This window comes from Ranitomeya imitator, chromosome 3 (genome assembly GCF_032444005.1).
Source record: "Ranitomeya imitator isolate aRanImi1 chromosome 3, aRanImi1.pri, whole genome shotgun sequence".
In the NCBI taxonomy this organism is placed as follows: domain Eukaryota; kingdom Metazoa; phylum Chordata; class Amphibia; order Anura; family Dendrobatidae; genus Ranitomeya; species Ranitomeya imitator.
The window spans coordinates 338,265,401-338,287,582 of record NC_091284.1 but is presented as its reverse complement, the minus strand read 5'-3'; the positions used below and the strand labels follow the sequence as shown (position 1 = coordinate 338,287,582).

The 22,182-nt window shown below is 44.1% G+C and overlaps 1 protein-coding gene across 2 annotated transcripts in view; it reads right to left on the bottom strand.

Moving 5' to 3' along the window:
• The window catches only part of CRYBG2 (crystallin beta-gamma domain containing 2), a 387,765-nt gene that overhangs the window by 49,710 nt on the left and 315,873 nt on the right, over positions 1-22,182 (bottom strand). For both annotated transcript variants that reach the window (XM_069756757.1, XM_069756758.1), the window contains 2 exons: positions 21,299-21,346; positions 5,199-5,317 (listed from right to left, as the gene is read on the bottom strand). In XM_069756757.1, the coding sequence (XP_069612858.1) occupies positions 5,199-5,317; positions 21,299-21,346 (167 nt within the window). The remainder of the gene's footprint in view (positions 1-5,198; positions 5,318-21,298; positions 21,347-22,182) is intronic.

The following is a 22,182-nucleotide window of genomic DNA, read 5'->3' as shown; positions in this document are numbered from 1 at the left end:
CCTGATTCTAACGCATCGTGTATTCTAGAATATGCATGTCCACGTAGTATATTGCCCAGCCACGTAGTATATTGCCCAGCCACATAGTATATTGCCCAGCCACGTAGTATATTGAACAGCCACGTAGTATATTGCCCAGCCCACATAGTATATTGCCCAGCCCACATAGTATATTGCCCAGCCACATAGTATATTACCCAGCCATATAGTATATTACCCAGCCACATAGTATATTGCCCAGCCACATAGTATATTGCCCTGCCACATAGTATATTACCCAGCCACATAGTATATTACCCAGTCACGTAGTATATTGCCCAGCCACGTAGTATATTGCCCAGTCACATAGTATATTGCCCAGCCACGTAGTACATTGCCCAGCCACGTAGTATATTGCCCAGTTACATAGTATATTGCCCAGTTACATAGTATATTGCCCAATGACATAGTATATTGCCCAGTGACATAGTATATTGCCCAGTGACGTAGTATATTGCCCAGTGACATAGTATATTGCCCAGTGACATAGTATATTGCCCAGTGACGTAGTATATTGCCCAGTGACATAGTATATTGCCCAGTGACGTAGTATATTGCACAACAACGTAGTATACAGCACAGAGCCACACAGTATATTGCCCAGCTACGTAGTATATTGCACAGCCCACGTAGTATATTGCCCAGCCATGTAGTATATTGCCCAGCCACGTAGTATATTGCCCAGCCACGTATTATATTGCCCAGCCATGTAGTATATTGCCCAGCCACATAGAATATTGCCCAGCCACGTAGTATATTGCCCAGCCACGTAGTATATTGCCCAGCCACATAGTATATTGCCCAGCCACGTAGTATATTGTGTTATGAACTGGTGATTCAGAAACAGAGTGCTGGACAGAGATGGGGCAGAGTGCTAGACAGAGATGGGGCAGAGTGCAGGGAAGAGATGGGGCAGAGTGCTGGGAAGAAATGGGGCAGAGTGCTGGGCAGAGTGCTGGACAGAGATGGGGCAGAGTGCTGGACAGAGATGGGGCAGAGTGCTGGACAGAGATGGGGCAGAGTGCTGGACAGAGATGGGGCAGAGTGCTGGGCAGAGTGCTGGGAAGAGATGGGGCAGAGTGCTGGGCAGAGTGCTGGACAGAGATGGGGCAGAGTGCTGGGCAGAGTGCTGGACAGAGATGGGGCAGAGTGCTGGACAGAGATGGGGCAGAGTGCTGGACAGAGATGGGGCAGAGTGCTGGACAGAGATGGGGCAGAGTGCTGCACAGAGATGGGGCAGAGTGCTGGTCAGAGTGCTGGGAAGAGATGGGGCAGAGTGCTGGGCAGAGTGCTGGGAAGAGATGGGGCAGAGTGCTGGGAAGAGATGGGGCAGAGTGCTGGGCAGAGATGGGGCAGAGTGCTGGGCAGAGTGCTGGGAAGAGATGGGGCAGAGTGCTGGACAGAGATGGGGCAGAGCGCTGGACAGAGATGGGGCAGAGCGCTGGACAGAGATGGGGCAGAGCGCTGGACAGAGATGGGGCAGAGCGCTGGACAGAGATGGGGCAGAGCGCTGGACAGAGATGGGGCAGAGCGCTGGACAGAGATGGGGCAGAGCGCTGGACAGAGATGGGGCAGAGCGCTGGACAGAGATGGGGCAGAGCGCTGGACAGAGATGGGGCAGAGCGCTGGACAGAGATGGGGCAGAGCGCTGGACAGAGATGGGGCAGAGCGCTGGACAGAGATGGGGCAGAGCGCTGGACAGAGATGGGGCAGAGCGCTGGACAGAGATGGGGCAGAGCGCTGGACAGAGATGGGGCAGAGTGCTGGACAGAGATGGGGCAGAGCGCTGGACAGAGATGGGGCAGAGCGCTGGACACAGATGGGGCAGGATTGGACACAGATGGGGCAGAGTGCTGAACACAGATGGGGCAGAGTGCTGGACACAGATGGGGCAGGATTGGAAACAGATGGGGCAGAGTGCTGGACACAGATGGGGCAGAGTGCTGGACACAGATGGGGCAGGATTGGAAACAGATGGGGCATAATGGAGACAGATGGGGCAGGATTGGAGACAGATGGGGCAGGATGGATACGATGGAGACAGATGGGGCAGGATGGGGAGATCATATGGGGCAGAATGGATACTCATGAGGGCAGGATGGGAGAACATATGGCTGGAGCCTGCAATGAGACACACGGGGGCTAGGATGGCGAATATTATCATAGGGGCTAATTAAGGGATATTATTATTGCAGTGATGTATTTATTTTATTTTTTGAGTATACTGTTTTAAATGGGGGGAGGTCCTGTTACTGTGCAGAGTGATACTATGTCACCTTCTTTATGTGGTGTAATGTAGAGGCTGTGAAAATTAAGTAATGTATTCTGCAAGTGGAACTCGAGATAACTGTGTTATTTCCTGCAGAGACGAGTCCTGGCTGGAAGAAATGATGGCGGTCTGTGCTGGATGAAAGATGAAGGACTTCACCTAGAGACGTCACTGGTGAGTCAGTGTTAACTATACACTGACACTATACACTGTATACTATATACAGAGCTCCTGTGTATAATGTCACCGGTGATCACTGTATTACCTGTACACAGACACTGCTTACTAATTACAGATCTCCTGTGTATAATGGCACTGATGGTGATAGTATTGTGGTTGTTTTTTTTTATTACTGATCAGTATTGTAGTATTCAGTCACTATGTGGTGGTAATATGCGGTCTGGTCATGGTGTTGTGGTATTTGTTCCTTGTATTTTATATTATTCGATCACTGTGGTGGTAATATGTCATCTGGTCATAGTGTTGTGGTATTTGTTCCTTGTATGTAGTATTATAGGTCATTTTAAAAATTGAAAAATAAATAAAAATATACCTAAATTGTATTGCATATTTTAACAAATATTTAGTAGGTTACAGTACAGTAGGGCCCGGCCAAAAGTGTCTACCGTGTTCTGGTGGCGGCTTAAAAAATCTTTTGGCCAAAACAAAAGCTGCCGGCTATATGTGTGATCTGGTGATGGGAACTGTTAATGTGTGATAGGTGAGAAGTGGAGATTTTCCAAGAGATTGCGGTGGGACTGTGGACAGTTAGAGGGGTGGAGGCGGGGCTGGGGTGGAGCCTGGGCGGAGTCTCAAGGGGGTCCCGAAAATTTTGCCAGTATGGGGCCCCAAAATTTCTAGTGGCAGCCCTGGATAGGTGAAGCAAAAAAAAAAAAAATCTCAGCTGTGCAGCCACTATTACATTGTGTGTCCAGTTGAACGTGAAAAATTTGAGCCTCAGTAGCATGCAAGTTTTAATTTCTTACCCACAAACATAAACCAATATATAGAGCATATACAGTGTATCCAAAAGAAGCTTCATTAATTAAGAGAAATGTTTTCTGTAAAGTAAAGATATCCAAAGCACCAAGAATCTGACAAAAATGAAAATGAAACTATAACCAGCTTTTTACCACCTAGTCTGAGATTGAGTCCCTGATTACAGCGATGTGTCACTTACTGGGCTGCTTATTGTAGTATTGATCAAATCACTGTTTTATCAGCAGGAGATTATCAGTAGAGAACTAGTAAACCTGCTGCCATATAGTCCTTCATATTCTTGAGGTCTGCATAACCCGCTCCCTCCACTGATTGGCAGCTGTCTGCCTATGCAGAACATGCACAGAAATCTACCTATGTAGTGGTTGAGTGGGGCTATACAGAGCTCAGCATTCAGAGAACTGCAGCAGATAAATTAATGATTTTAACAAAACAACAGCAAGTTGTAAAGTAAGTGACAAATTGCTGAAATCATGGAAGAGGCTAAAATAGTTGAAAACCAGCAGCATTTTAAAAAGATTTAACCCCTTAGTGACGGAGCCAAATTTTTGAAATCTGACCAGTGTCATTTTATGTGGTAATAACTCTGGAACGCTTCAACAAAGCCCAGTGATTTTGAGAATGTTTTTTCGTGACACATTATACTTTATGATAATGGTAAATTTAGGTTGATATGCTTTATGTTTATTTATAAAAAATATCAGAAATTTGAAAAAAATGTTAAAAAATTAGCAATTTTCAAACTTTGAATGATTATCCCTTTAGTCCAGATGGCCATACCACAGCAAAACATTAATAAATAACATTTCCCACATGTCTGCTTTACAACAGCACCATTTGCAAAATGTTATTTTATTTTGTTAGCATTTTAGGAGGATTAAAAATGTAGCAACAATTTAAATTTTTTTCAAGGGAATTTACAAAATGTATATTTTTAGGGACCTATCCATGTTTGAAGTGAATTTGGGGGTCCTATATATAGGGAAATCCCCACAAGTGATACCATTTTAAAAACAGCACCCCCTGACATATTGAAAACTGCTGTCAGGTCGTTTGTTAACCCTTCGGGTGATTTTCAGGAATTAATGCAAAGTGGCATAAGAAAAATGAAAATGTGTATTTTTATCACCTAAATGTCACTAACTTCTGAACAGGTTACTACAGCCGACAGACTCTAAGGCCACTATTTGGTCATGAATTTCCATGACAAACATCAGGACCACAAAATCATGATCTGAGTGCACCAATTGGGATAAAGAGGAAGCCCCCACAGTCTGTTAACCGTTTATAATGATGTAGTCACTATTGACAGCAGCATCTAAGGGGTTAAATAGATTTGGATGGTGCAAACACTGATCATGGCTGATGCAGCAAGTTGTCAGCTATAGTTTACAGATGACAGCTGCTGGATTGTCACCTGTATGGGGATATAAGTCTCTTATATCTCAAGTCAGTTAAAAGGCGTATTGGCGGTCACTAAGGGGTTAAAATTGGCGGCTGTCACTTTTGATTTTGAGGTGCTTGATTGATTGCCATAGCAGTCAGGGGCCTGCAATGTGAAAACTCCTACGAGGCCCAGCTTGTCTGATAAGAGGCGCTCATAGGTTCAAGTACCATTAAAAAATATTTTTTTAAACTTCTAATATGTAATTTTTTTTAATTTGTAAAAATAAAAGTTTAAATCACCCCCCTTTTTTCTAAATGTAAATAGCAAAATATAAAACATGTTAAAACATAGAAAACTTAATATTTTTTGTTTTGCTGCCTGCATAATTGACTGATTTACTAAAAGATAAATATATTTAACCTATAAAGATGTATGCCCACATGGGTAAAAAAAAAAAAACTTGACATGACAAACGATTTTTTTTTTTTAACAAATGTTACTTACCCTCCTCGAATAATCCGAACAGAGATCGTTCCCTGCAACTTCCAGTTACACATGTTACCCACATCACTAAAGATCTCATATACGTGGCCCTTGAAACCGGGCTCTGAAAATAGCATGATCTGATGATAAAGAAATGCAAGAGGGAAGATACATTACTTTTGTATCTATCAAATAATATTGCTGTGGTCCTTACTCCACATTAAATGCTATCCAAAAAATATCTTCAACTTTCATGAAAAACAGGATTTTTACAACTCTCATCTTTTTACTAACATTTTAGGACTCATTTTTGTTACAGATAGCTAAACATTTTACTTCTCTTTCATCGGACAGAGATTGGAACAACAATATATAGTATGATTTGGAGCATATGATATAAGATTATCTCAGCGCAGGAACATTTTTAAGCACATCCATTTGTGGAGTTTATTTTTATTCCAAGATCTGTTGATTAAAAACTTTAGTCCATGGTACAATCCTTTTAAAGAGATCTGTCAGAAGCCTAATGCTGTAAACCATGGGTAGAATAACATAGAGACAGTATGATTCAAAAGAGAGAGCAAAGCATTAATTTTTCACACACGTGTTATCAATGTTCTTCACAAACAGCACTTTAAGGGTATACGAAGGTCCAATCCAAAACTCACCTGAAGAACAGCCCCAAAAATTCTCAATAAAGGGACTTATGAATAGCAAGTCTTTTTTTCACATAGATATTCACATGTTGTCTTTTGTGCGTCTTTTAACCTTTTCAGGTTTCCAAACATGCCAAAAGGTGCCTGCCTGACCTTTAAGGCATTGTGCACATGTTGCGGATTTTGATGCGAATCCACAGCGTTTTTGGAATTGCATCAAATCCGCAGTGTAGTGAGTCGCCCGCCTGGGCCATAGAGAACTCGGTACCGGGTCCGGTACTTAAAGGGGATGTCACGCTGGCTGCGACCTGGTCCGTGGCCCTGGGTGCCCAACTGAAGGAAAAGTCTTTTAGGGGTTTTATGAATAAAGTTTGTGACGCCACCTGTGGTATTCAGTCAGTAGGGACCGAGCACGCTTAAAGGGGTCCTCTGGGGTGATGGTATGGCAGCTAGATGGTATAACTTCCCACAGGTGAAGTAGGTAGCCCAGGGCTCCCAGTGTATAGGTGGGGATGGTGAATGGTGCCATGAAGAACGAGGACACAGGTTTGCAAATTCTTTACCTGGTTTACTGTAGGCTTTAGGCAACCACAGTCCAGGGCACCAGACAACAGGTACAGACAGAGTCCGGCCGGCTTGGAGGCGACTCCAGAGTCCTCTCACCAGGTGGAGATAAAAGCCTTCCTAAAAGTGCAGTGGTGATGTGGATCCTTACTGCCTAAGGCTTCCAATAAGGTCCTCACAGTTCCTCTCTGTCCCCCATAAAGATTAGGACACAACCCGTATGACAGGTGAACTGGACCGTTTTACAGGGTCTCTATCATGACCCGGGCCGTATAGATATCACTGTGTCTCCTGGGTATCAATGCGGACAGGTGATCTACAATCCAGCTGTGCTGCCGGTTTCTGCTATGCCACTATAAAGTTCAGAACGGCCACTGTCTTCCAGCTACTGGCATCTGCTCTAGCCAGGGAGGTAGCCACTTCTCAGCTCTGTTCCACTGGCTCTATTCTCCTGCGCTTTCTCCCTCCTACAATCTGTTTGTCTTTCTTAATCCTTTCTTCCAGGAGCTGCAGTATGTAGGATTGCAGGGTCCCCTCAGACTTTCTGGCACTCACTTCCACTCCGCTCTCTTTCCTGTCCTCTGACAGACTCACTGCTCTAACTTACCCTCCAGCCAGAATATCTCAAGGGGAGTTCACCCTGAATCCGGGTTCAGAGCTCCCCCTTCTGGCCTGTAGTGTGAACGTGTCGTATGTGAGATTTCCCTGGTGAAAGTTATCCTTCATCGCCTCCAAGCGTGACATCACACTCCCCATGGGGAAAGCAATGCCGCTGTGATGGCCAGGACCCAGGGGCGTCACAGTAGTGCACTACCAATGTTATTCTATGTGAAATGAAGAATTGTTATGCACGTGCTGCAGAAAAATCTGCCTAGATTTGCAGCATTTTATTTTCTGCAGCATGTCAATTCTTTTTGCAGATCTGCAGCATTTCTGCACCCATTGACTTCCATTGAGTCAGGAAAATCGCAAGGGTAAAAAAGATCTGCAGACTTGCTGAGGATGTGGGCGCGAGAAACGCTGCAGATCAGGAGGAGGGAGGTGTGTGGGCAGAGTGTGGGTGGAGACTATGTGTGTGGCGGTGTGCGGGGGTCTGCGTGTATGTGTTGGTCTCTGTGTTTCTCTGTGTGTGTGCATGTCCCTGTGTGTGTGCATGTCTGTGTAAGCCGCCGTTGTCTGATTGGACTACAGCTCCCATCCGGCTATGAATGCTTACAGTGACAGCATTGCCGATGATGGGAAAGTACTCCCATCAGACAATGCATGTGTTCAATAGTAAAAAAGAAAAAAACATACAGCAGACATACAGGACATACATTACAGACAGTACATACAACATATAGTACATACTCACCAATCATCTAGCCCTCGATTACCTGTAATAAAAATAACATAATAAACCAACCTATACTTACCTTTCCGCCATAGTCCAGTTAATAACGAGTATCACACGACGATCTCCCATGTAGAACACTGACACTGGGCGATGTCAGTGCTCTACAGGGCCTCTGTGATGAACTGACAGGTGGAAGTAATCCACCACGATGTATCCCTCTGTCGCTGCCGGGAGAGAGGTCACCAGAGTTCATTCTCTCACCGGCAGCGCTGTGTGAGAAAATTCCCACTCAGCATTGATGTAAAGTGAGCCTGAACTCAGGTAACCTCTTCAACGATGCACTGCAGGAGCCATTATCTCCTGTCAGTGCATCATGGGAGGCCCTATAGAGCAGTGACATCACCCGATGTCACTGTTCTATAGGGAAGATCGTTGTGGGACACTCGCTATTAATTGGACTGCGTCGGAACAGGGAGTATACTGTTGGTTTATTATTTTTTATTTTTTTGCAGGTGTTCGATAGCCTAGGGGGATTAAGCGTGGTTGTAAGTATAGTGAAATTAAGAATATTAAAATACTTTTTTTCTGGCTGTGTCTTTATTTAACTCCTTAATTACTATAGGATTAGTAATGGATAGGTATCTTATTGACGCCTCTTGATTACTAACCGGGCTTAATGTCACCTTATAATCAAAGGTGACTGTAACCCCTTATTGCCCCATATGCCACCGTTACAGGGCAGTGGGAAGAGAGAGGCTAAGTGATGGAATTGGCGTATCTTACAGATGCGCCATTTCTGGGGTGGCTGGGGGCTGGTATTTGTAGCCGGGGGGCCAATATCCATGGCCACTCTCTAGGATATGAATATCAGCCCGCAGCTGTCTGCATAGCATTTCTGGCTATTAATTATAGGGGGGGCCCCACGTCTTTTTTTTAAGGGGTCCCCTATTTTAATTGCCAGTAAAAGCTAAATATACAGTTGTGGGCCGAGATTCATAGCCTGGGAAGCTCCATGGGTATTAACCCCTTCCCAGGCTAGAAAAATCGGCCCCCAGCCATTGGCTTTCCCTCTCTGGCGCAGAAAATTGCGCAGGAGCCCATGCCATTTTTTCCCCTTTTTTTAAATTAAAGATATTGCATGCAGATTTTGTGTGTGTGTCTTTATTAATAATATTTAACTATTTATGTACCATTTTATTAGGATCATTACTAAACATCGGCCTTGGTATTATTTATCTATCTATCTATTATCTATCTATTCATCTATCTATTATCTATATATCTATCTATCTATCTATCTATATCTATATACAAGAATGCAGACAAATCCACATGAGAAAACGCATGAAAATTTGCACAAAAAACACATCAAAACCGCATAAAAAATGCACGGATTTTTACCTGCGTTTTCTGCCAAGAGATGCAGATTCTGTGCAGAAAATTCTTCAGACAAATATGCAACCTGTGCACATACCCTAAATGTCTTCTACTCTGAAAATGCTCCATACATTACAATTCAATGGGTAGGTGCAAAAGACAGGAAGGAATGTTTTTGAGAATTTTACTAGCATTTTTGTCTGTTTTGAATGTAACTTGTTTTTTTGTTTATTTTTTTTTTTAATGCCTGAAAAATTCCAGAAAAAAATGCCACAGAAGCACTGGAAAAATTCTAACCCCTACCCATCCCCCTTTCCATTGAAAAAGCGCTTAGGAGACAAAAAAAATGTTAAAAAAGATGCTTCTGGGATATTTTGAAACCTGTGCCTCTTGAAAAACAGTGGATTTGCCGACCTGAAAAGGATGCTGTATGCACATACCCCAATGCATTATATTCTATGTAGGTTTTTTTGCTGACTGATGGTCCGCATAAAAATGGAGATATGTGTACTTTGCATCAGAATAAAAGGACAGCGCATTGCTATAATCTGAGTTGCATCAGTGTGCCTTCTGATTTCCACTGAAAGGTTGCAAGGAAAAGCTTCAGAAACTTCCATCAGTTTTTTGTAGAAGATAAAAATGGATACACAGCCTTAAAACGGATGAAAATTGGACCCAGCCCACTGATTAAAATTGCCATTTTTTTTTGTGTAAGGACAAAAAAAGACTGACGTGAACTGCAGTGTTTCAAAAATATATATTGCTTCTATCAGAAATGCTTTTTGGGAGAACCCAACATTATGGCTTACCACAGGGCAGCGATACTTGAAAGCGCGGAGATCTGGTGGTCTCAGTCGTCCTCACATAGATGGCTGCAAATTGAAAACTGTTTTGCATGGCGGGGCTCCAATAGACTTCTTTTGGAAGCCGAACTTTTATCGCCGACTAATTTTAATCCAATTCTCCCAATTATGAGATCGTCATTGTCCATGTGGAGACGGGTGACTTTCCGTCCCCTGCAAAAATTTCTCTTAGGTCAATGGAGGCCCATATCCCACATCTCAATTTGAGTAACTGGTCCAGATTGGGGGTCACTTCCTTAACTGATTTATTTAATAACAAAACACTTTTTGCTTTGGAATCTCTAGTGAAAACCCATAAATTAGAATGGAAGTTTTTTTTATCAATAGCTCCAAATCAGACACTTCCTTACTCCCCTCCAATTATTTAATAAGAAACCTAGTATATCTCTATTTGGGAGGTACTTTGATTATACTGATACCACTACGAGAGGCCTTTTTATAATTTACAGGGTTTTGGCCTCATCTGGTCAGGTGGAGTATTGGCCGTATATGGTGAGATGGGAACGGGATTTGGGCCTTTCCTTTTCAGTTCAGGAGTGGCAGAAGGCCTCTAGTTGTATACTTAAAACTTCACGTTGCATAAATCACTTAGGACAATTGAAGAAGGTGCATATGAGGTGGTATATGACACCTGATAGACTAGCTCATGGATCTCAAAATCTGTCCCCCTTGTGTTGGAAGGGATGTGGTTTTGTGGGTTCTTTAGCTCATAATTTCTGGTTTTGTCCCGATTCAATTGTTCTGGGCTGGTGTTTTTGATTTGATATCTGAGCTTATAAATGTTAAAACTGTCCCTTCCCCTAAATATGGGAACTGATTGTTTAACACCTCAGGTAACCGGTTGCTACAGTGATGGTGCCTTCCTTTCGGGGAGGGTGATGTCACACTTGGAGGCAAGGGAGATTCTTTCTATCAGGTAACGCATCCACACAACACATCTGAATCTAGGCCAGGAAGGGGAGCTCAGGACCCGGATTCAGGGGAGTTTCCTTAAACCTTATGCATCCTGGTCTGGAGGAGGAGTCAGCCAGTTGTAGAGAGTTTAGAGGAGAGAGTGAGAGAAGGATGTCTGGAACAGACAGAGGGGCCGAGCAGTCACGTGGGAGCTGCGATCCCAGGAAAGAGTGAGAACTTGAAGGAGTTAAATAGTGAAGGAGCTTAGAGGGAAGAAGCAGAGAGGAGGAAGAGGTTCAGGAAGGGAACAGCGGAAGGACACCCTAGGAGCCAGAGCGCTTAAACCAGGTACCAGGAGCCCAAGGTCGTGTTGTTCTCCAAAACGCACAACAGAACCGGAGGGCATAGGACTGTATGTCAATTGCCCGCATCAAGTCTGAGGTGAAGCAGTAACTTGAGAGCCCGGGTCATGATAGAGACCCTATAAACAGGCTCGAACTGCCTATCATACAGACATCTGTACTAGGACAGGAGAGAGGGGACTTTGCAACCAAGCTTCAAGCGGCAGTAACCTCGCCAACTAAAGTAGCGCAAGTAGGAGAGGCTTACGGACCTCACCTGCGAGAGGGATCCCCTATTGCCTCCAAGCCAGTTGGACCACAGCTACCCTGCACTTGGTACCCTGGACTGAGGACTGCTATCATCAGTAAACCAGGTAAAGACAGCAAACCTGTGTCCTCATTCTTTGCCATACCATCCACCACACCATCGGTGCCCTACACTTGGGAAGCGCTGGGGATCCCGCTTTCCCTGTGGGAAGTGTCACAATCTTGCTGAATATCATCACCCCAGAGGACCCCTTTAAGCAGCATCGGTCCCCACTGACTGAACACCACAGGTGGCGTCACGAACAATAGACTATATTCACAATACCCCTTAAAAGACCTTTCCCCTTTAATTGGGCGCCCAGGGCCACGGACCGGGTCGCAGCCACCGTGACATGGACATTATGGACAAATGTCTTTTTTCGGCCTTACTAACTATGTTACTATTACAATTATTAGGTTCTGTAGAAGGACGTAGATCTGGGTATTTATTATGATGGAATATAGGCTGAACTGGATGGACAAATGTCTTTTTTCGGCCTTACTAACTATGTTACTATGTTACTATTACATCCCCTTCAAGAGCGACGGTACCGAGTACCCCACGGCCCTGGTGGGCGACTGAATTGCCTCCCTATGGATCACAGGACTATGGTGGTACACATCCTTATTGCTGCTAGACAGTGTATTGCTTCTTCTATGTTCCTCCATCCCTTTCTCAACTCTGTCATAAAAGTAACACTCATTTTCATATGGAGTTTCATCTTGCTCAAAACCATAATAATAATAATAATAATAATCTTTATTTTTATATAGCGCTAACATATTCCGCAGCGCTTTACAGTTTTGCACACATTATCATCACTGTCCCCGATTGGGCTCACAATCTAGAATTCCTATCAGTATGTCTTTGGAATGTGGGAGGAAACCGGAGTGCCCGGAGGAAACCCACGCAAACACGGAGAGAACATACAAACTCTTTGCAGATGTTGTCCTGGGTGGGATTAGAACCCAGGACCCCAGCGCTGCAAGGCTGCTGTGCTAACCACTGCGCCACCGTGCTGCCAAAACCATATATCCAGAGCCAAAATCACCAAGACGTGGAAACTGTGGTCCTCTGAGAAATATGCTACTCCTCTCCCACTTCCTTTTATTTAAGGCTTCAGACCTTTATATTTGTTTTACCTGATTAGATATGTTTTCGGTGATTTTTGGTCAGATCACCCCCCCCCCCCCACCTCCACTCCCACCTCCTCCTATTGTTTAGTTTTTCATGTTTTGCATTTCTTTATGATGAGAGTTGTGAGCCTGATTTTCTTTTTGTATTGCTTGCATCGTCCTATAGTACTTGTAATGTTTGTTTGTTCTTTAAATTTGAAAATTTAAATAAAGAATGGAAAAAAAGGAAAAAAAATACTTTTTGGCTTATATTGATTGAGAGATCTCTTTTTAAGCTTCCTTCAGCTTTTCAGCTTCACCCTTAAAGGGAACCTGTCACCCCGTTTTTGAAAGATGAGATATAAATAGTGTGAAATAGGGGCAGAGCTGGGCTTTACATTAGTGTCCTTTTGGTGCCTTTATTCCCCCGGGATGCTGCTGAAATACCTTTGTGAAGTGTCCGTTTTGTCCTGTCAGTCAAGTTGGTCAGGTCGAATGGGCGTTGTAAAATAGCGGTTCCTCCCCCTGATTCTCGGCTTGTCTTTCGTAAACGCGATCTGTGAATAGCACAGATCGCGCTTTTTCTTAGCGCCTGCGCAGTGAATTTGCCTCCGGCGCCTGCGCATTATGTTTTGCCCATCTGTGGGCAAAGCATAATTGACATCATTGCGCATGCGCGGGCCTTCACTTTAGCCGGGGTGCCCCGGAAGTTGTCATATCGGCAAAGTGTTATTCTGGATGCCGTATCTCATCCCACACTGCGAGCGTAAGGCAGGCGAGCGATCTTGGCACAAAACTTACGCTCGCAGTGTGGGATGAGATACGGCATCCAGAATAACACTTTGCCGATATGACAACTTCCGGGGCACCCCGGCTAAAGTGAAGGCCCGCGCATGCGCAATGATGTCAATTATGCTTTGCCCACAGATTGCCGGAGGCAAATTCACTGCGCAAGCGCTAAACATAACGCCAACGGCGGAACTAAACTTCGCAGGGAATTGCATGAGGTGGGGGAGGAACCGCTATTTTACAACGCCCATTCGACCTGACCAACTTGACTGACAGGACAAAACGGACACTTCACAAAGGTATTTCAGCAGCATCCCGGGGGAATAAAGGCACCAAAAGGACACTAATGTAAAGCCCAGCTCTGCCCCTATTTCACACTATTTATATCTCATCTTTCAAAAACGGGGTGACAGGTTCCCTTTAAGCTCCTGAAAGTATAGGGAGAGACCAGTCAATCAAGCTGAACCGAGCAGCAATAAGCCAGAGGGAGTTGCTCACTGGACTCTCCTCACTAGACCTAGTCCCAACCACCGTTTTTAAAATAATAATACATGGCTTTCTGTAAGGAGGAAGCCTGTCATCAATTTACAATACCTCTACATTGACCAGCAAGACACTTCAGATAGATTCACATTAAAAACTGTGATCACAATTCATAACTATGAATATAATGTTCTAAACCTCATACACTACTAACAAAAAGTTAGGGAAATTTGGCTTTTGGGTGAAATTTCAGGATGAACCTAAATGTACGGAAAGCTTTTTAGGTGAACTTAATGTGAACATCTCTAAGCTTTTTAATACACATGTCCAACTGTTCAGTGTTGCAGTACTTTTTACACAACTTGCTGTTCTCTAACAAAGAGCTTAATACCAAAATTCACAACAGGTGTTTGATCCATGAATCGGCCAATAAATCTTGGGGTTCAATTAAAATTGGCATTTAAACAGTCCTCCACATCATGCTGTTCACATTTTGACATCATGAGACCAAGACGACACCTAACAATTGATCAACAGCACCTCACCATTGCGAGGTTTCAAGCAGGATGCTGTCAGACAGAAGTGGCCACTGAGCTTAGAGTGTCTTACAGTGTCATCAGCAAGTTGCAACAGAGATACAGGGACCATAAGAGTCACAGAAAGTCAGAGAAGTAGATGTCCTTTGGCCACATTCCACACTGAGTGATGACTGCTTCATTGTGAACAATGCCCTTCGGAACCGGATGATGAATGCAACACAACTCCAGGCACATTTAAGAGAGGTGAGAGGCACCTAATACTAGACTGCTTACATTAGCGTGGTCTGCATGCTAGATGACCTGAAAGACCCGTCTTGCATGGGCCAGGGAGCATCTACGCTGGACGAAACACCAGTGGGCCTCAGTGCTGTTAAATAATTAAAGTTGATTTATGCTAAGCAGAAATGATGGCCACCAATGATGTTTGAGACATAAAGGACAGTGCTATGCAGTAGTCACTGTTGTCACCAGATGAGCCTTTGTTGGTGGTAGCGCTACAGTGTCTTGTCAATACAGAACTGCCCTACACTTTGCAAATGGTACAGAGACAAGCCCTTACTACTTGAATAGCATCATTAATCCAGTCATTGTGCCTCAGCATAAACAACACAGGAATAATTTAATTTTCATGGACGACAAAGCTTTGGCGCATCGACGTTGCATCATTAGGGAATGGCTGATGGAGAATGGGTAACCTCCCCTTTCTCCAGACCTGAATCCCATAGAAAGCCTATGGGATCAGCTGAGTCGCGGTGTATAGGCTCATATCTCTGTAACCCAGAGCGGGATGCCATGACTCATCAGACAATAAATAGACTTGTGAACAGCATTAGTCATTGTTGTCAAGTTGTAATTGATGCTAAAGGCCACATGACAAGTTATTGAGATACTGACATTTTTTGTTGGGGTATACCTGTGGCACCCTAGGGTCCAGTTGTTACAGTGACATTGCCTCCCTCTAAGGGGTGATGTCATGCCTGGAGGAAGAAGGAAGGTCCCCATGCCAGGTAACAGAGTGTACATGTCAATTCCTGCTCCAGGCCAGAAAGAGTGAGTCAGAAAGAAGTCAGATGAGAGAGTAAACAGGGGAGTTGTCATGGAAACGGGAGCCAGCTGGAGCTTATGACAGGAGTGAGAAAGGAAAGTGGGCAGTTGGTCTGTGGAGAGAGAAGGGACAGGAGCAGAGACAAGAACTAAACTGCTTGTAGATGACCCCAGAGCGAAGCGCTGATAAAAAGTGACTCCAGAGTCCTTGGCTGGGCAAGTGCTGTACGCCCTGACAACCGAATCTGGAGGGCAGGGGACTGCAAGTCCCCTGGCCACACTGAAAATCTGAAGGCACGGTAGCAGACCAAGAGCCCGGGGCTGACAGTGAAAAGGACAGTGCCCATGAAATAGGCTCACACTGTCTTCCATACAGGTTAGAAATCATCACGCAGGAGAGGGCCACAGCTTAGCTACAAGCAGCAGGGACCCTAAAAGAGAGAACAGAAGGAAAGTCCCCAACCCCACCTGGCAGGGTGGTTCCCCTGAAAGCCTCCAGGCAACCTGGACTCAATCCGTCATCTGTAATTGGTACCCCAGATTGCAGCTACTTTCAAGTAAAAGGTAAAGAAAACTGCACCTCTCTGTGTCCTTCACTTATTCTCTGCACCCCAACGTTCACCACCATCTGAACAATCAAATATATTTGCCCTAGGGCACCGCTCTACCCATGGGGAGCTGAACCATCTTTGCTGGGTCACCATCAGCCCTAGTGGACCTAAACTGCAGCGTCGGTCACCCATTGCCGAACACCATGGGTGGCGTCATGATCAAACACCACATAATTATCCTCCATTTTATGACATGGCCAGGGCCACGGAAATGGATCACGGCCCCATGACCTCCTCATAGAACTGTCCGGTCCGATTTTGGGTACCCCACGGCCCTTGCGGGTGCGTCATATCCACCACTGTTGTTGTCTTTTCTTTCAATACATTGTTTGAGATGAGGAAATCACCATTGTGTGTTTCTACTTAAATGCCTTACTTTCAAGATAAAATATGTTTGTTTTGTGAACTTTTTATATTTTTCACAAATTTCATCTGAAAGCCAAATATACAGTGCCTAGCTTTTTGTGAGTAGTGTATAATATCTGGCTATAACAAATATGAGTCGCCCACTAGGGCAGTGGGATACTCGGTAATGGGTCCGGTCGCTCTTAAAGACGATGTCACGGTGGCTGCGACCCGGTCCACGGCCCTGGGACTCAATTAAAGGGGAACGGTCTTTTAAGGGGTATTCTGAAAGTCTATTTTTGTGATGCCACCTGTGGTTCTCGGTCAGTAGGGACCGACACCGCTTAAAGGGGTCCTCTGGGGTGATGGTATGGCGGCTGGATGGTGACGCTTCCCACAAGTGAAGCGGGGTCCCCAGGGCTCCTAAGGTATACGGCAGGGATGATGTGTTGCCGGTGAATAACATAGGATTGCAGTCTTTACCTGGTTTACTGGAGTTGTAGTAGGCCTCAGTCCAGGGTACCGGCAACAGGTAGAGAAGGAGTCCAGGCAGCCTGGAAACAAGAAGAAGTCGCCTTGGCAGGTCAGGTTGGGAGCCTTCCTCTATGCGCTCATTTTCTCGTACCTTGCTACCTGTGGTTTGGTGGCAAAGTATTCTCTCTCTCCTGTCCTGGGACAGAATCTGAATGGCAGGCAACTTGAGCTGTACTCTTGGGGGTCTCTGACACGGTGACTCCAGGCTATATCTGCTGCTTTGCCTCAGGTATGGTATGGGCAGTATACTTATAGTCCTATGTCCACCAGCTCTGCTGTGGACCTTACAGCTATCCACAACCTCAGGCTCCCGGTGCCCAGTTTCTGTGTTCTGGCTCTTAAGGGCCCAATCGTCGCCTCCTTGAGCTCCTAATCTCTCCTCTGCTCCTTTCCTGTCTGCTCCAGACTGAACTGAACTCGACTGCTTAACTCCTCCTCCAGACCAGGTTTTTTATTCAGGGAAGCTGCACTAAACCCGGGTTTTGAGCCCCCCTCCTGGCTTGGATTCAGAAGGTGTTGTGTGAGATTACCTGCCAAAAGGATCTCTCTTGTCTCCAGGCATAGCACTACCCTCCCCGAGAGGAAGACAGCACTACTGTGGTACCCGAATTCCTGGGGTACCACAAATGCATTCCTCAACACTGAATTTATAATACTAAGAAGAAAAAGTAATGGGATTCTGGAAATCATAGTATGTCGATAGACTTGGTAGTGATATGTAAATTATGTGAAAATGGAAACAACAGTTTAAAAACAGTATTGAGTATGAGCGCCACAGAGAAATAAATGCACTTACAAGCCTTAGCACGCTATCAAAAGGTTATGAATGGATGTCTGAGGAATGTTCTGCACTTGGGAATGAAAATCATCAAGATCCAATGCTGGCAGCTCCCTTTACAATTGCTGAACAGTAACATCCAAGATCTGCTTGACATTGAAGCCATGCAGGCTGCTCACAAAGGCACAAGCAACATATGGCCTAGCGTTGAGGGGTAGAAAACGGCTCCTGTGTCACTTTGGTTAAATGGTCATACCAGTGGTTCCACCACTAAATCAATGTAAAACTGAGCTATTAGTATACCTGAAATAAATGCTACTATAAATTATGCCATCCCACAACCCTAATCTCAAGAGTAGGACTGGTGTGATGTTTTCTCATGAATTCCTCTTCATGGCCCATGTAGTCTCCAGATGGAGACTGGAATAAAGCAATGGAGATTGGAATGTCTATTGTCTTCAATGATGAGTCCCACTTTTGTCATAGACTTGTCTGGAGTACATGTGAGCAGCACCATAAAAAGGCCTTCATGAGTAAACGTCCTTTCCATACTAACCTGTCGATTATGGTGTGCATTGGTATATTTTTATAGTAGCCAGACTCCCCCAGTCTTCATTCAAGGTACACTAACAGTATGGCATTACTTGATTTTGTGGTGGAATCAGTGGTGCAGCCTTTTTTTTGACAGTGTCCCAGAAGTCATTATTCAACAGGTCAACACCAGTCTGCAAGCTTATCATGCTACTGTGAGCAGTCAGCATGGCCTAGGCATACTACCATGGCCAGCAGCATCTCTTTACAGTGACTCCATTTGCATACTGGGATGTCATTGGTCGGCAATTGCAAAGGGAGCTGTCAGCAACGGATCTTGATGATTTGTATTGTCAGAGTGACAATTATTCAGACCATTAAACTATTAATAACATAATTGATAGCAGCCAAAGAATGCACTTAATGTGTATTTCTCCATGTGGTGCTCTTGGTGGATATTGAATAAATCAAGATGGTTTGAAAATTTTATTTCCATTTCACAAATGTCCAACTGTACTATCCCTTAAATGTTGTGCTTGTTTCTTATTAATCTATTTGCAATCTGCCTGAAGAAGGAGCCACTGTGCTCTGAAAGCTTGCAAACATATCACTCCTAGAGTACTTCTTTCATCATTGGGCAGAAAAGTATTCACATCGATTTTTCTGGCTAACAGGGTACCACAATATAATTTGTTATTGTACATCATGGACTAAATAGTTTGAGAGGTGAAATCCTGTTAACAGATTCCCTTTATCCCCTTCTCGACATGGGAATATACTATTATATCCTATGTGTGGCCCCCATGCATGGAACGGGCTCAGAAGCTAAGACAACAGCATACTCAGTAGATGGCAGTTGTGTTACACAGCCAACATTTGACTTTAACAGATTTAACTGGAGCTTGCACCTATTACAGCTGTTTAACCATATTTAAATGGCTTTTAACCACTGACAGAGCCATTTAAATGACATGATTGTCCATGAGTGTGCGCACCAGTTCCCATCACTGATGGGTTTTTGAAAGCCCCCATAAATGCCATTTTAGTCCTTCTGTGAAGCCTAAACGCGGGCTAAACTTCCTAGGTGAAAGTTATTCTCTGTATATAGCACAATGGAACAGTGGTACATTATATATTGCAAGTTGCAACATATAAAACATGTTTTCAGTCTGTCATAGGTTCAAATCCAGGGCAGGGGACTTAAAAATAAAGTATAAAAAAGAGGGCAGAATTGGAATGTTATCCTGTTTTTCAGTATATTGTTAGGTAAAGTAAATGGTTTCATTGAAAAATTACACTTCGGCCATCAAAAACAAGCCCTACGTCAATGTACAAGTAAAAAAGTTATGGCTTTTAGAAGAAGGGAAAAAATGAAAAAGCAAAAACAAAATATTTTCTGAGGTAGGAATGGCTTAGAGGGTTGTCTATGATAAACTTCTAGTTAATCATACATTTTTTAGATCCTCCAGTCATTGTTTATAGGCCTGCGACTGCTGTAGCCAATCACTGGGCTCAGTGACTCGTGCTGTCTACATCAGCTTAGCAAAATAATTGTCTGTAGTGGTCATGTGTGCTGTCAAGGAGATGCCACTGTTTATTGTTTTAAACATCTACAAGCCTTTAGCTAACTTCAAGTTTATGTTAGACCAGTGTCAAACAGGGTGAATGGGGTCCACCAGTAAAATTGACTATGAAGGTCCAAACTGATGTTCCATGCTAATATTTCCATGCTTCCATTTCCTTCATGAGTTCCATCAATCCGTTCTTATAACAATACAAAATGGAACTCTCATTGCTGGTGGGATCATTGTTATACCTGTTAATTTTTAGGCTTTCAGGAAGTATTATTTTATTTTTAGTTTCACACAGCCATATATTTTGTTACTTGGTTTGACATAAGGGCTTGATTTTTGCAATGCCAATAGACGAGGATGCATATCATTTTAAAGGGTTGTCCTGTATCATACATCTTTACACCCTAGGCTCAGGAAAAGAAAAACAAAAAATAAGCTAAGCTTTTACTCACCCTTACGAGGTCCACTGCTAACTCTAGCTGCTCTGCCAGCTTTTGTTGATTGGCTGTAGTGGTCAGTTAATGCCTACAGGATTACTATTAATCATTGAACTTAGCGGCTTGTGACATCTACACCAAATGCTAAATTCAGTGATTGACTACAGCACTGCAGACGTGACATTGCCACTGCAGCAGACCAATAAAGGCCGTAAAGTTACTAATAGGTCAGTTAGTTTTTTTGTGTTTTTTTTATGTCCCTGAGCCTCTGGAGCAATCTTTGAAACAGTAAAGCCCATTCAGGCTGGAGTCACACTAGCGTATAAAAAAAAATCTGTGTTTATTTCTGTTAATGTTGATCATTATGGCTTACAGCCAATGAAAACCCAAAAGCCATTATCTCAGTAAATTAGAATACTTTATAACACCTTACTGTACAGTTCATTAGGCTCACATGCATGATAATATTGCTAATATGTAGGGAAACTGAAGGAGGCAGTGCTCATGGAGAGAGAAAACGGGCTCTGCTTTGCCGCTCCAGGATGCAACACCTAAGATGTGGTGGGGACATGGCACCTGTCAGGAATTTCTAATAAAGGAGGCACAATTTATGGAAGGGGCCCAACCAAGAATACATGATGTTCTGATGCCCCAGGGCAAGCCTGTTCAGCTTCTGCTTTCCATGTCTCTGGGCAGACTGTATAAGCAGTGCAGAAGCCGAAATTCAGTCAAGTTGCGCTCACCTTTTTCCCTGTCTCTTCTGATGAACTGGGGGCTGCTTAACTCGGGTATGTGTTTCTGCTGTATGCTGAGAAGAGACAGATGGTCAGAGTCCGGGCCCCACCCCCTGAAGGATCCACCGGTTCCCCAGTGGGCCAGTTCGAGCCGGTCTCTGACAATCCCTTTAACTATTTACAGGCATGCATTTTTGCTTGTGTGAGAATTTGCTCAATTATTGTTTTGCAGTGAAGCATTATAATCCTATATTTTTTTATATTCTTACCTTTCCTGGTCTTGGATTAAACTTGCCATGACTCTTCTCTGGGTGATGCTGAAAGACAGATAGTATTTTATTTACAGCTGCAATGCTACATAATAATGAAACGAAACGTAAATAAAATAATGATAAATGTTGTGATAGGCAATTCAGTATCACAATGGACATAGCGGTCAGAGCACATACAGTGATCTGACAATAACCCAAAATAATAGAACGAGCTCTGAGACGTGGGAACTCTGCAGACCGCAATCCCTAATCCTCTCCAAACAACACTAGAGGCAGCCGTGGATTGCGCCTAACTCTGCCTATGCAACTCGGCACAGCCTGAGAAACTAACTAGCCTGAAGATAGAAAAATAAGCCTACCTTGCCTCAGAGAAATACCCCAAAGGAAAAGGCAGCCCCCCACATATAATGACTGTGAGTTAAGATGAAAAGACAAACGTAGGGATGAAATAGATTCAGCAATGTGAGGCCCGACTTTCTTAACAGAGCGAGGATAGGAAAGATAACTTTGCGGTCTACACAAAACCCTAAAGAAAACCACGCAAAGGGGGCAAAAAGACCCTCCGTACCGAACTAACGGCACGGAGGTACACCCTTTGCGTCCCAGAGCTTCCAGCAAAACAATTAGACAAGCTGGACAGAAAAAATAGCAAACAAATAGCAAAGAAGCACTTAGCTATGCAGAGCAGCAGGCCACAGGAATGATCCAGGGAAAAACAAGTCCAACACTGGAACATTGACAGGAAGCATGGATCAAAGCATTAGGTGGAGTTAAGTAGAGAAGCACCTAACGACCTCACCAGATCACCTGAGGGAGGAAACTCAGAAGCCGCAGTACCACTTTCCTCCACAAACGGAAGTTCCCAGAGAGAATCAGCCGAA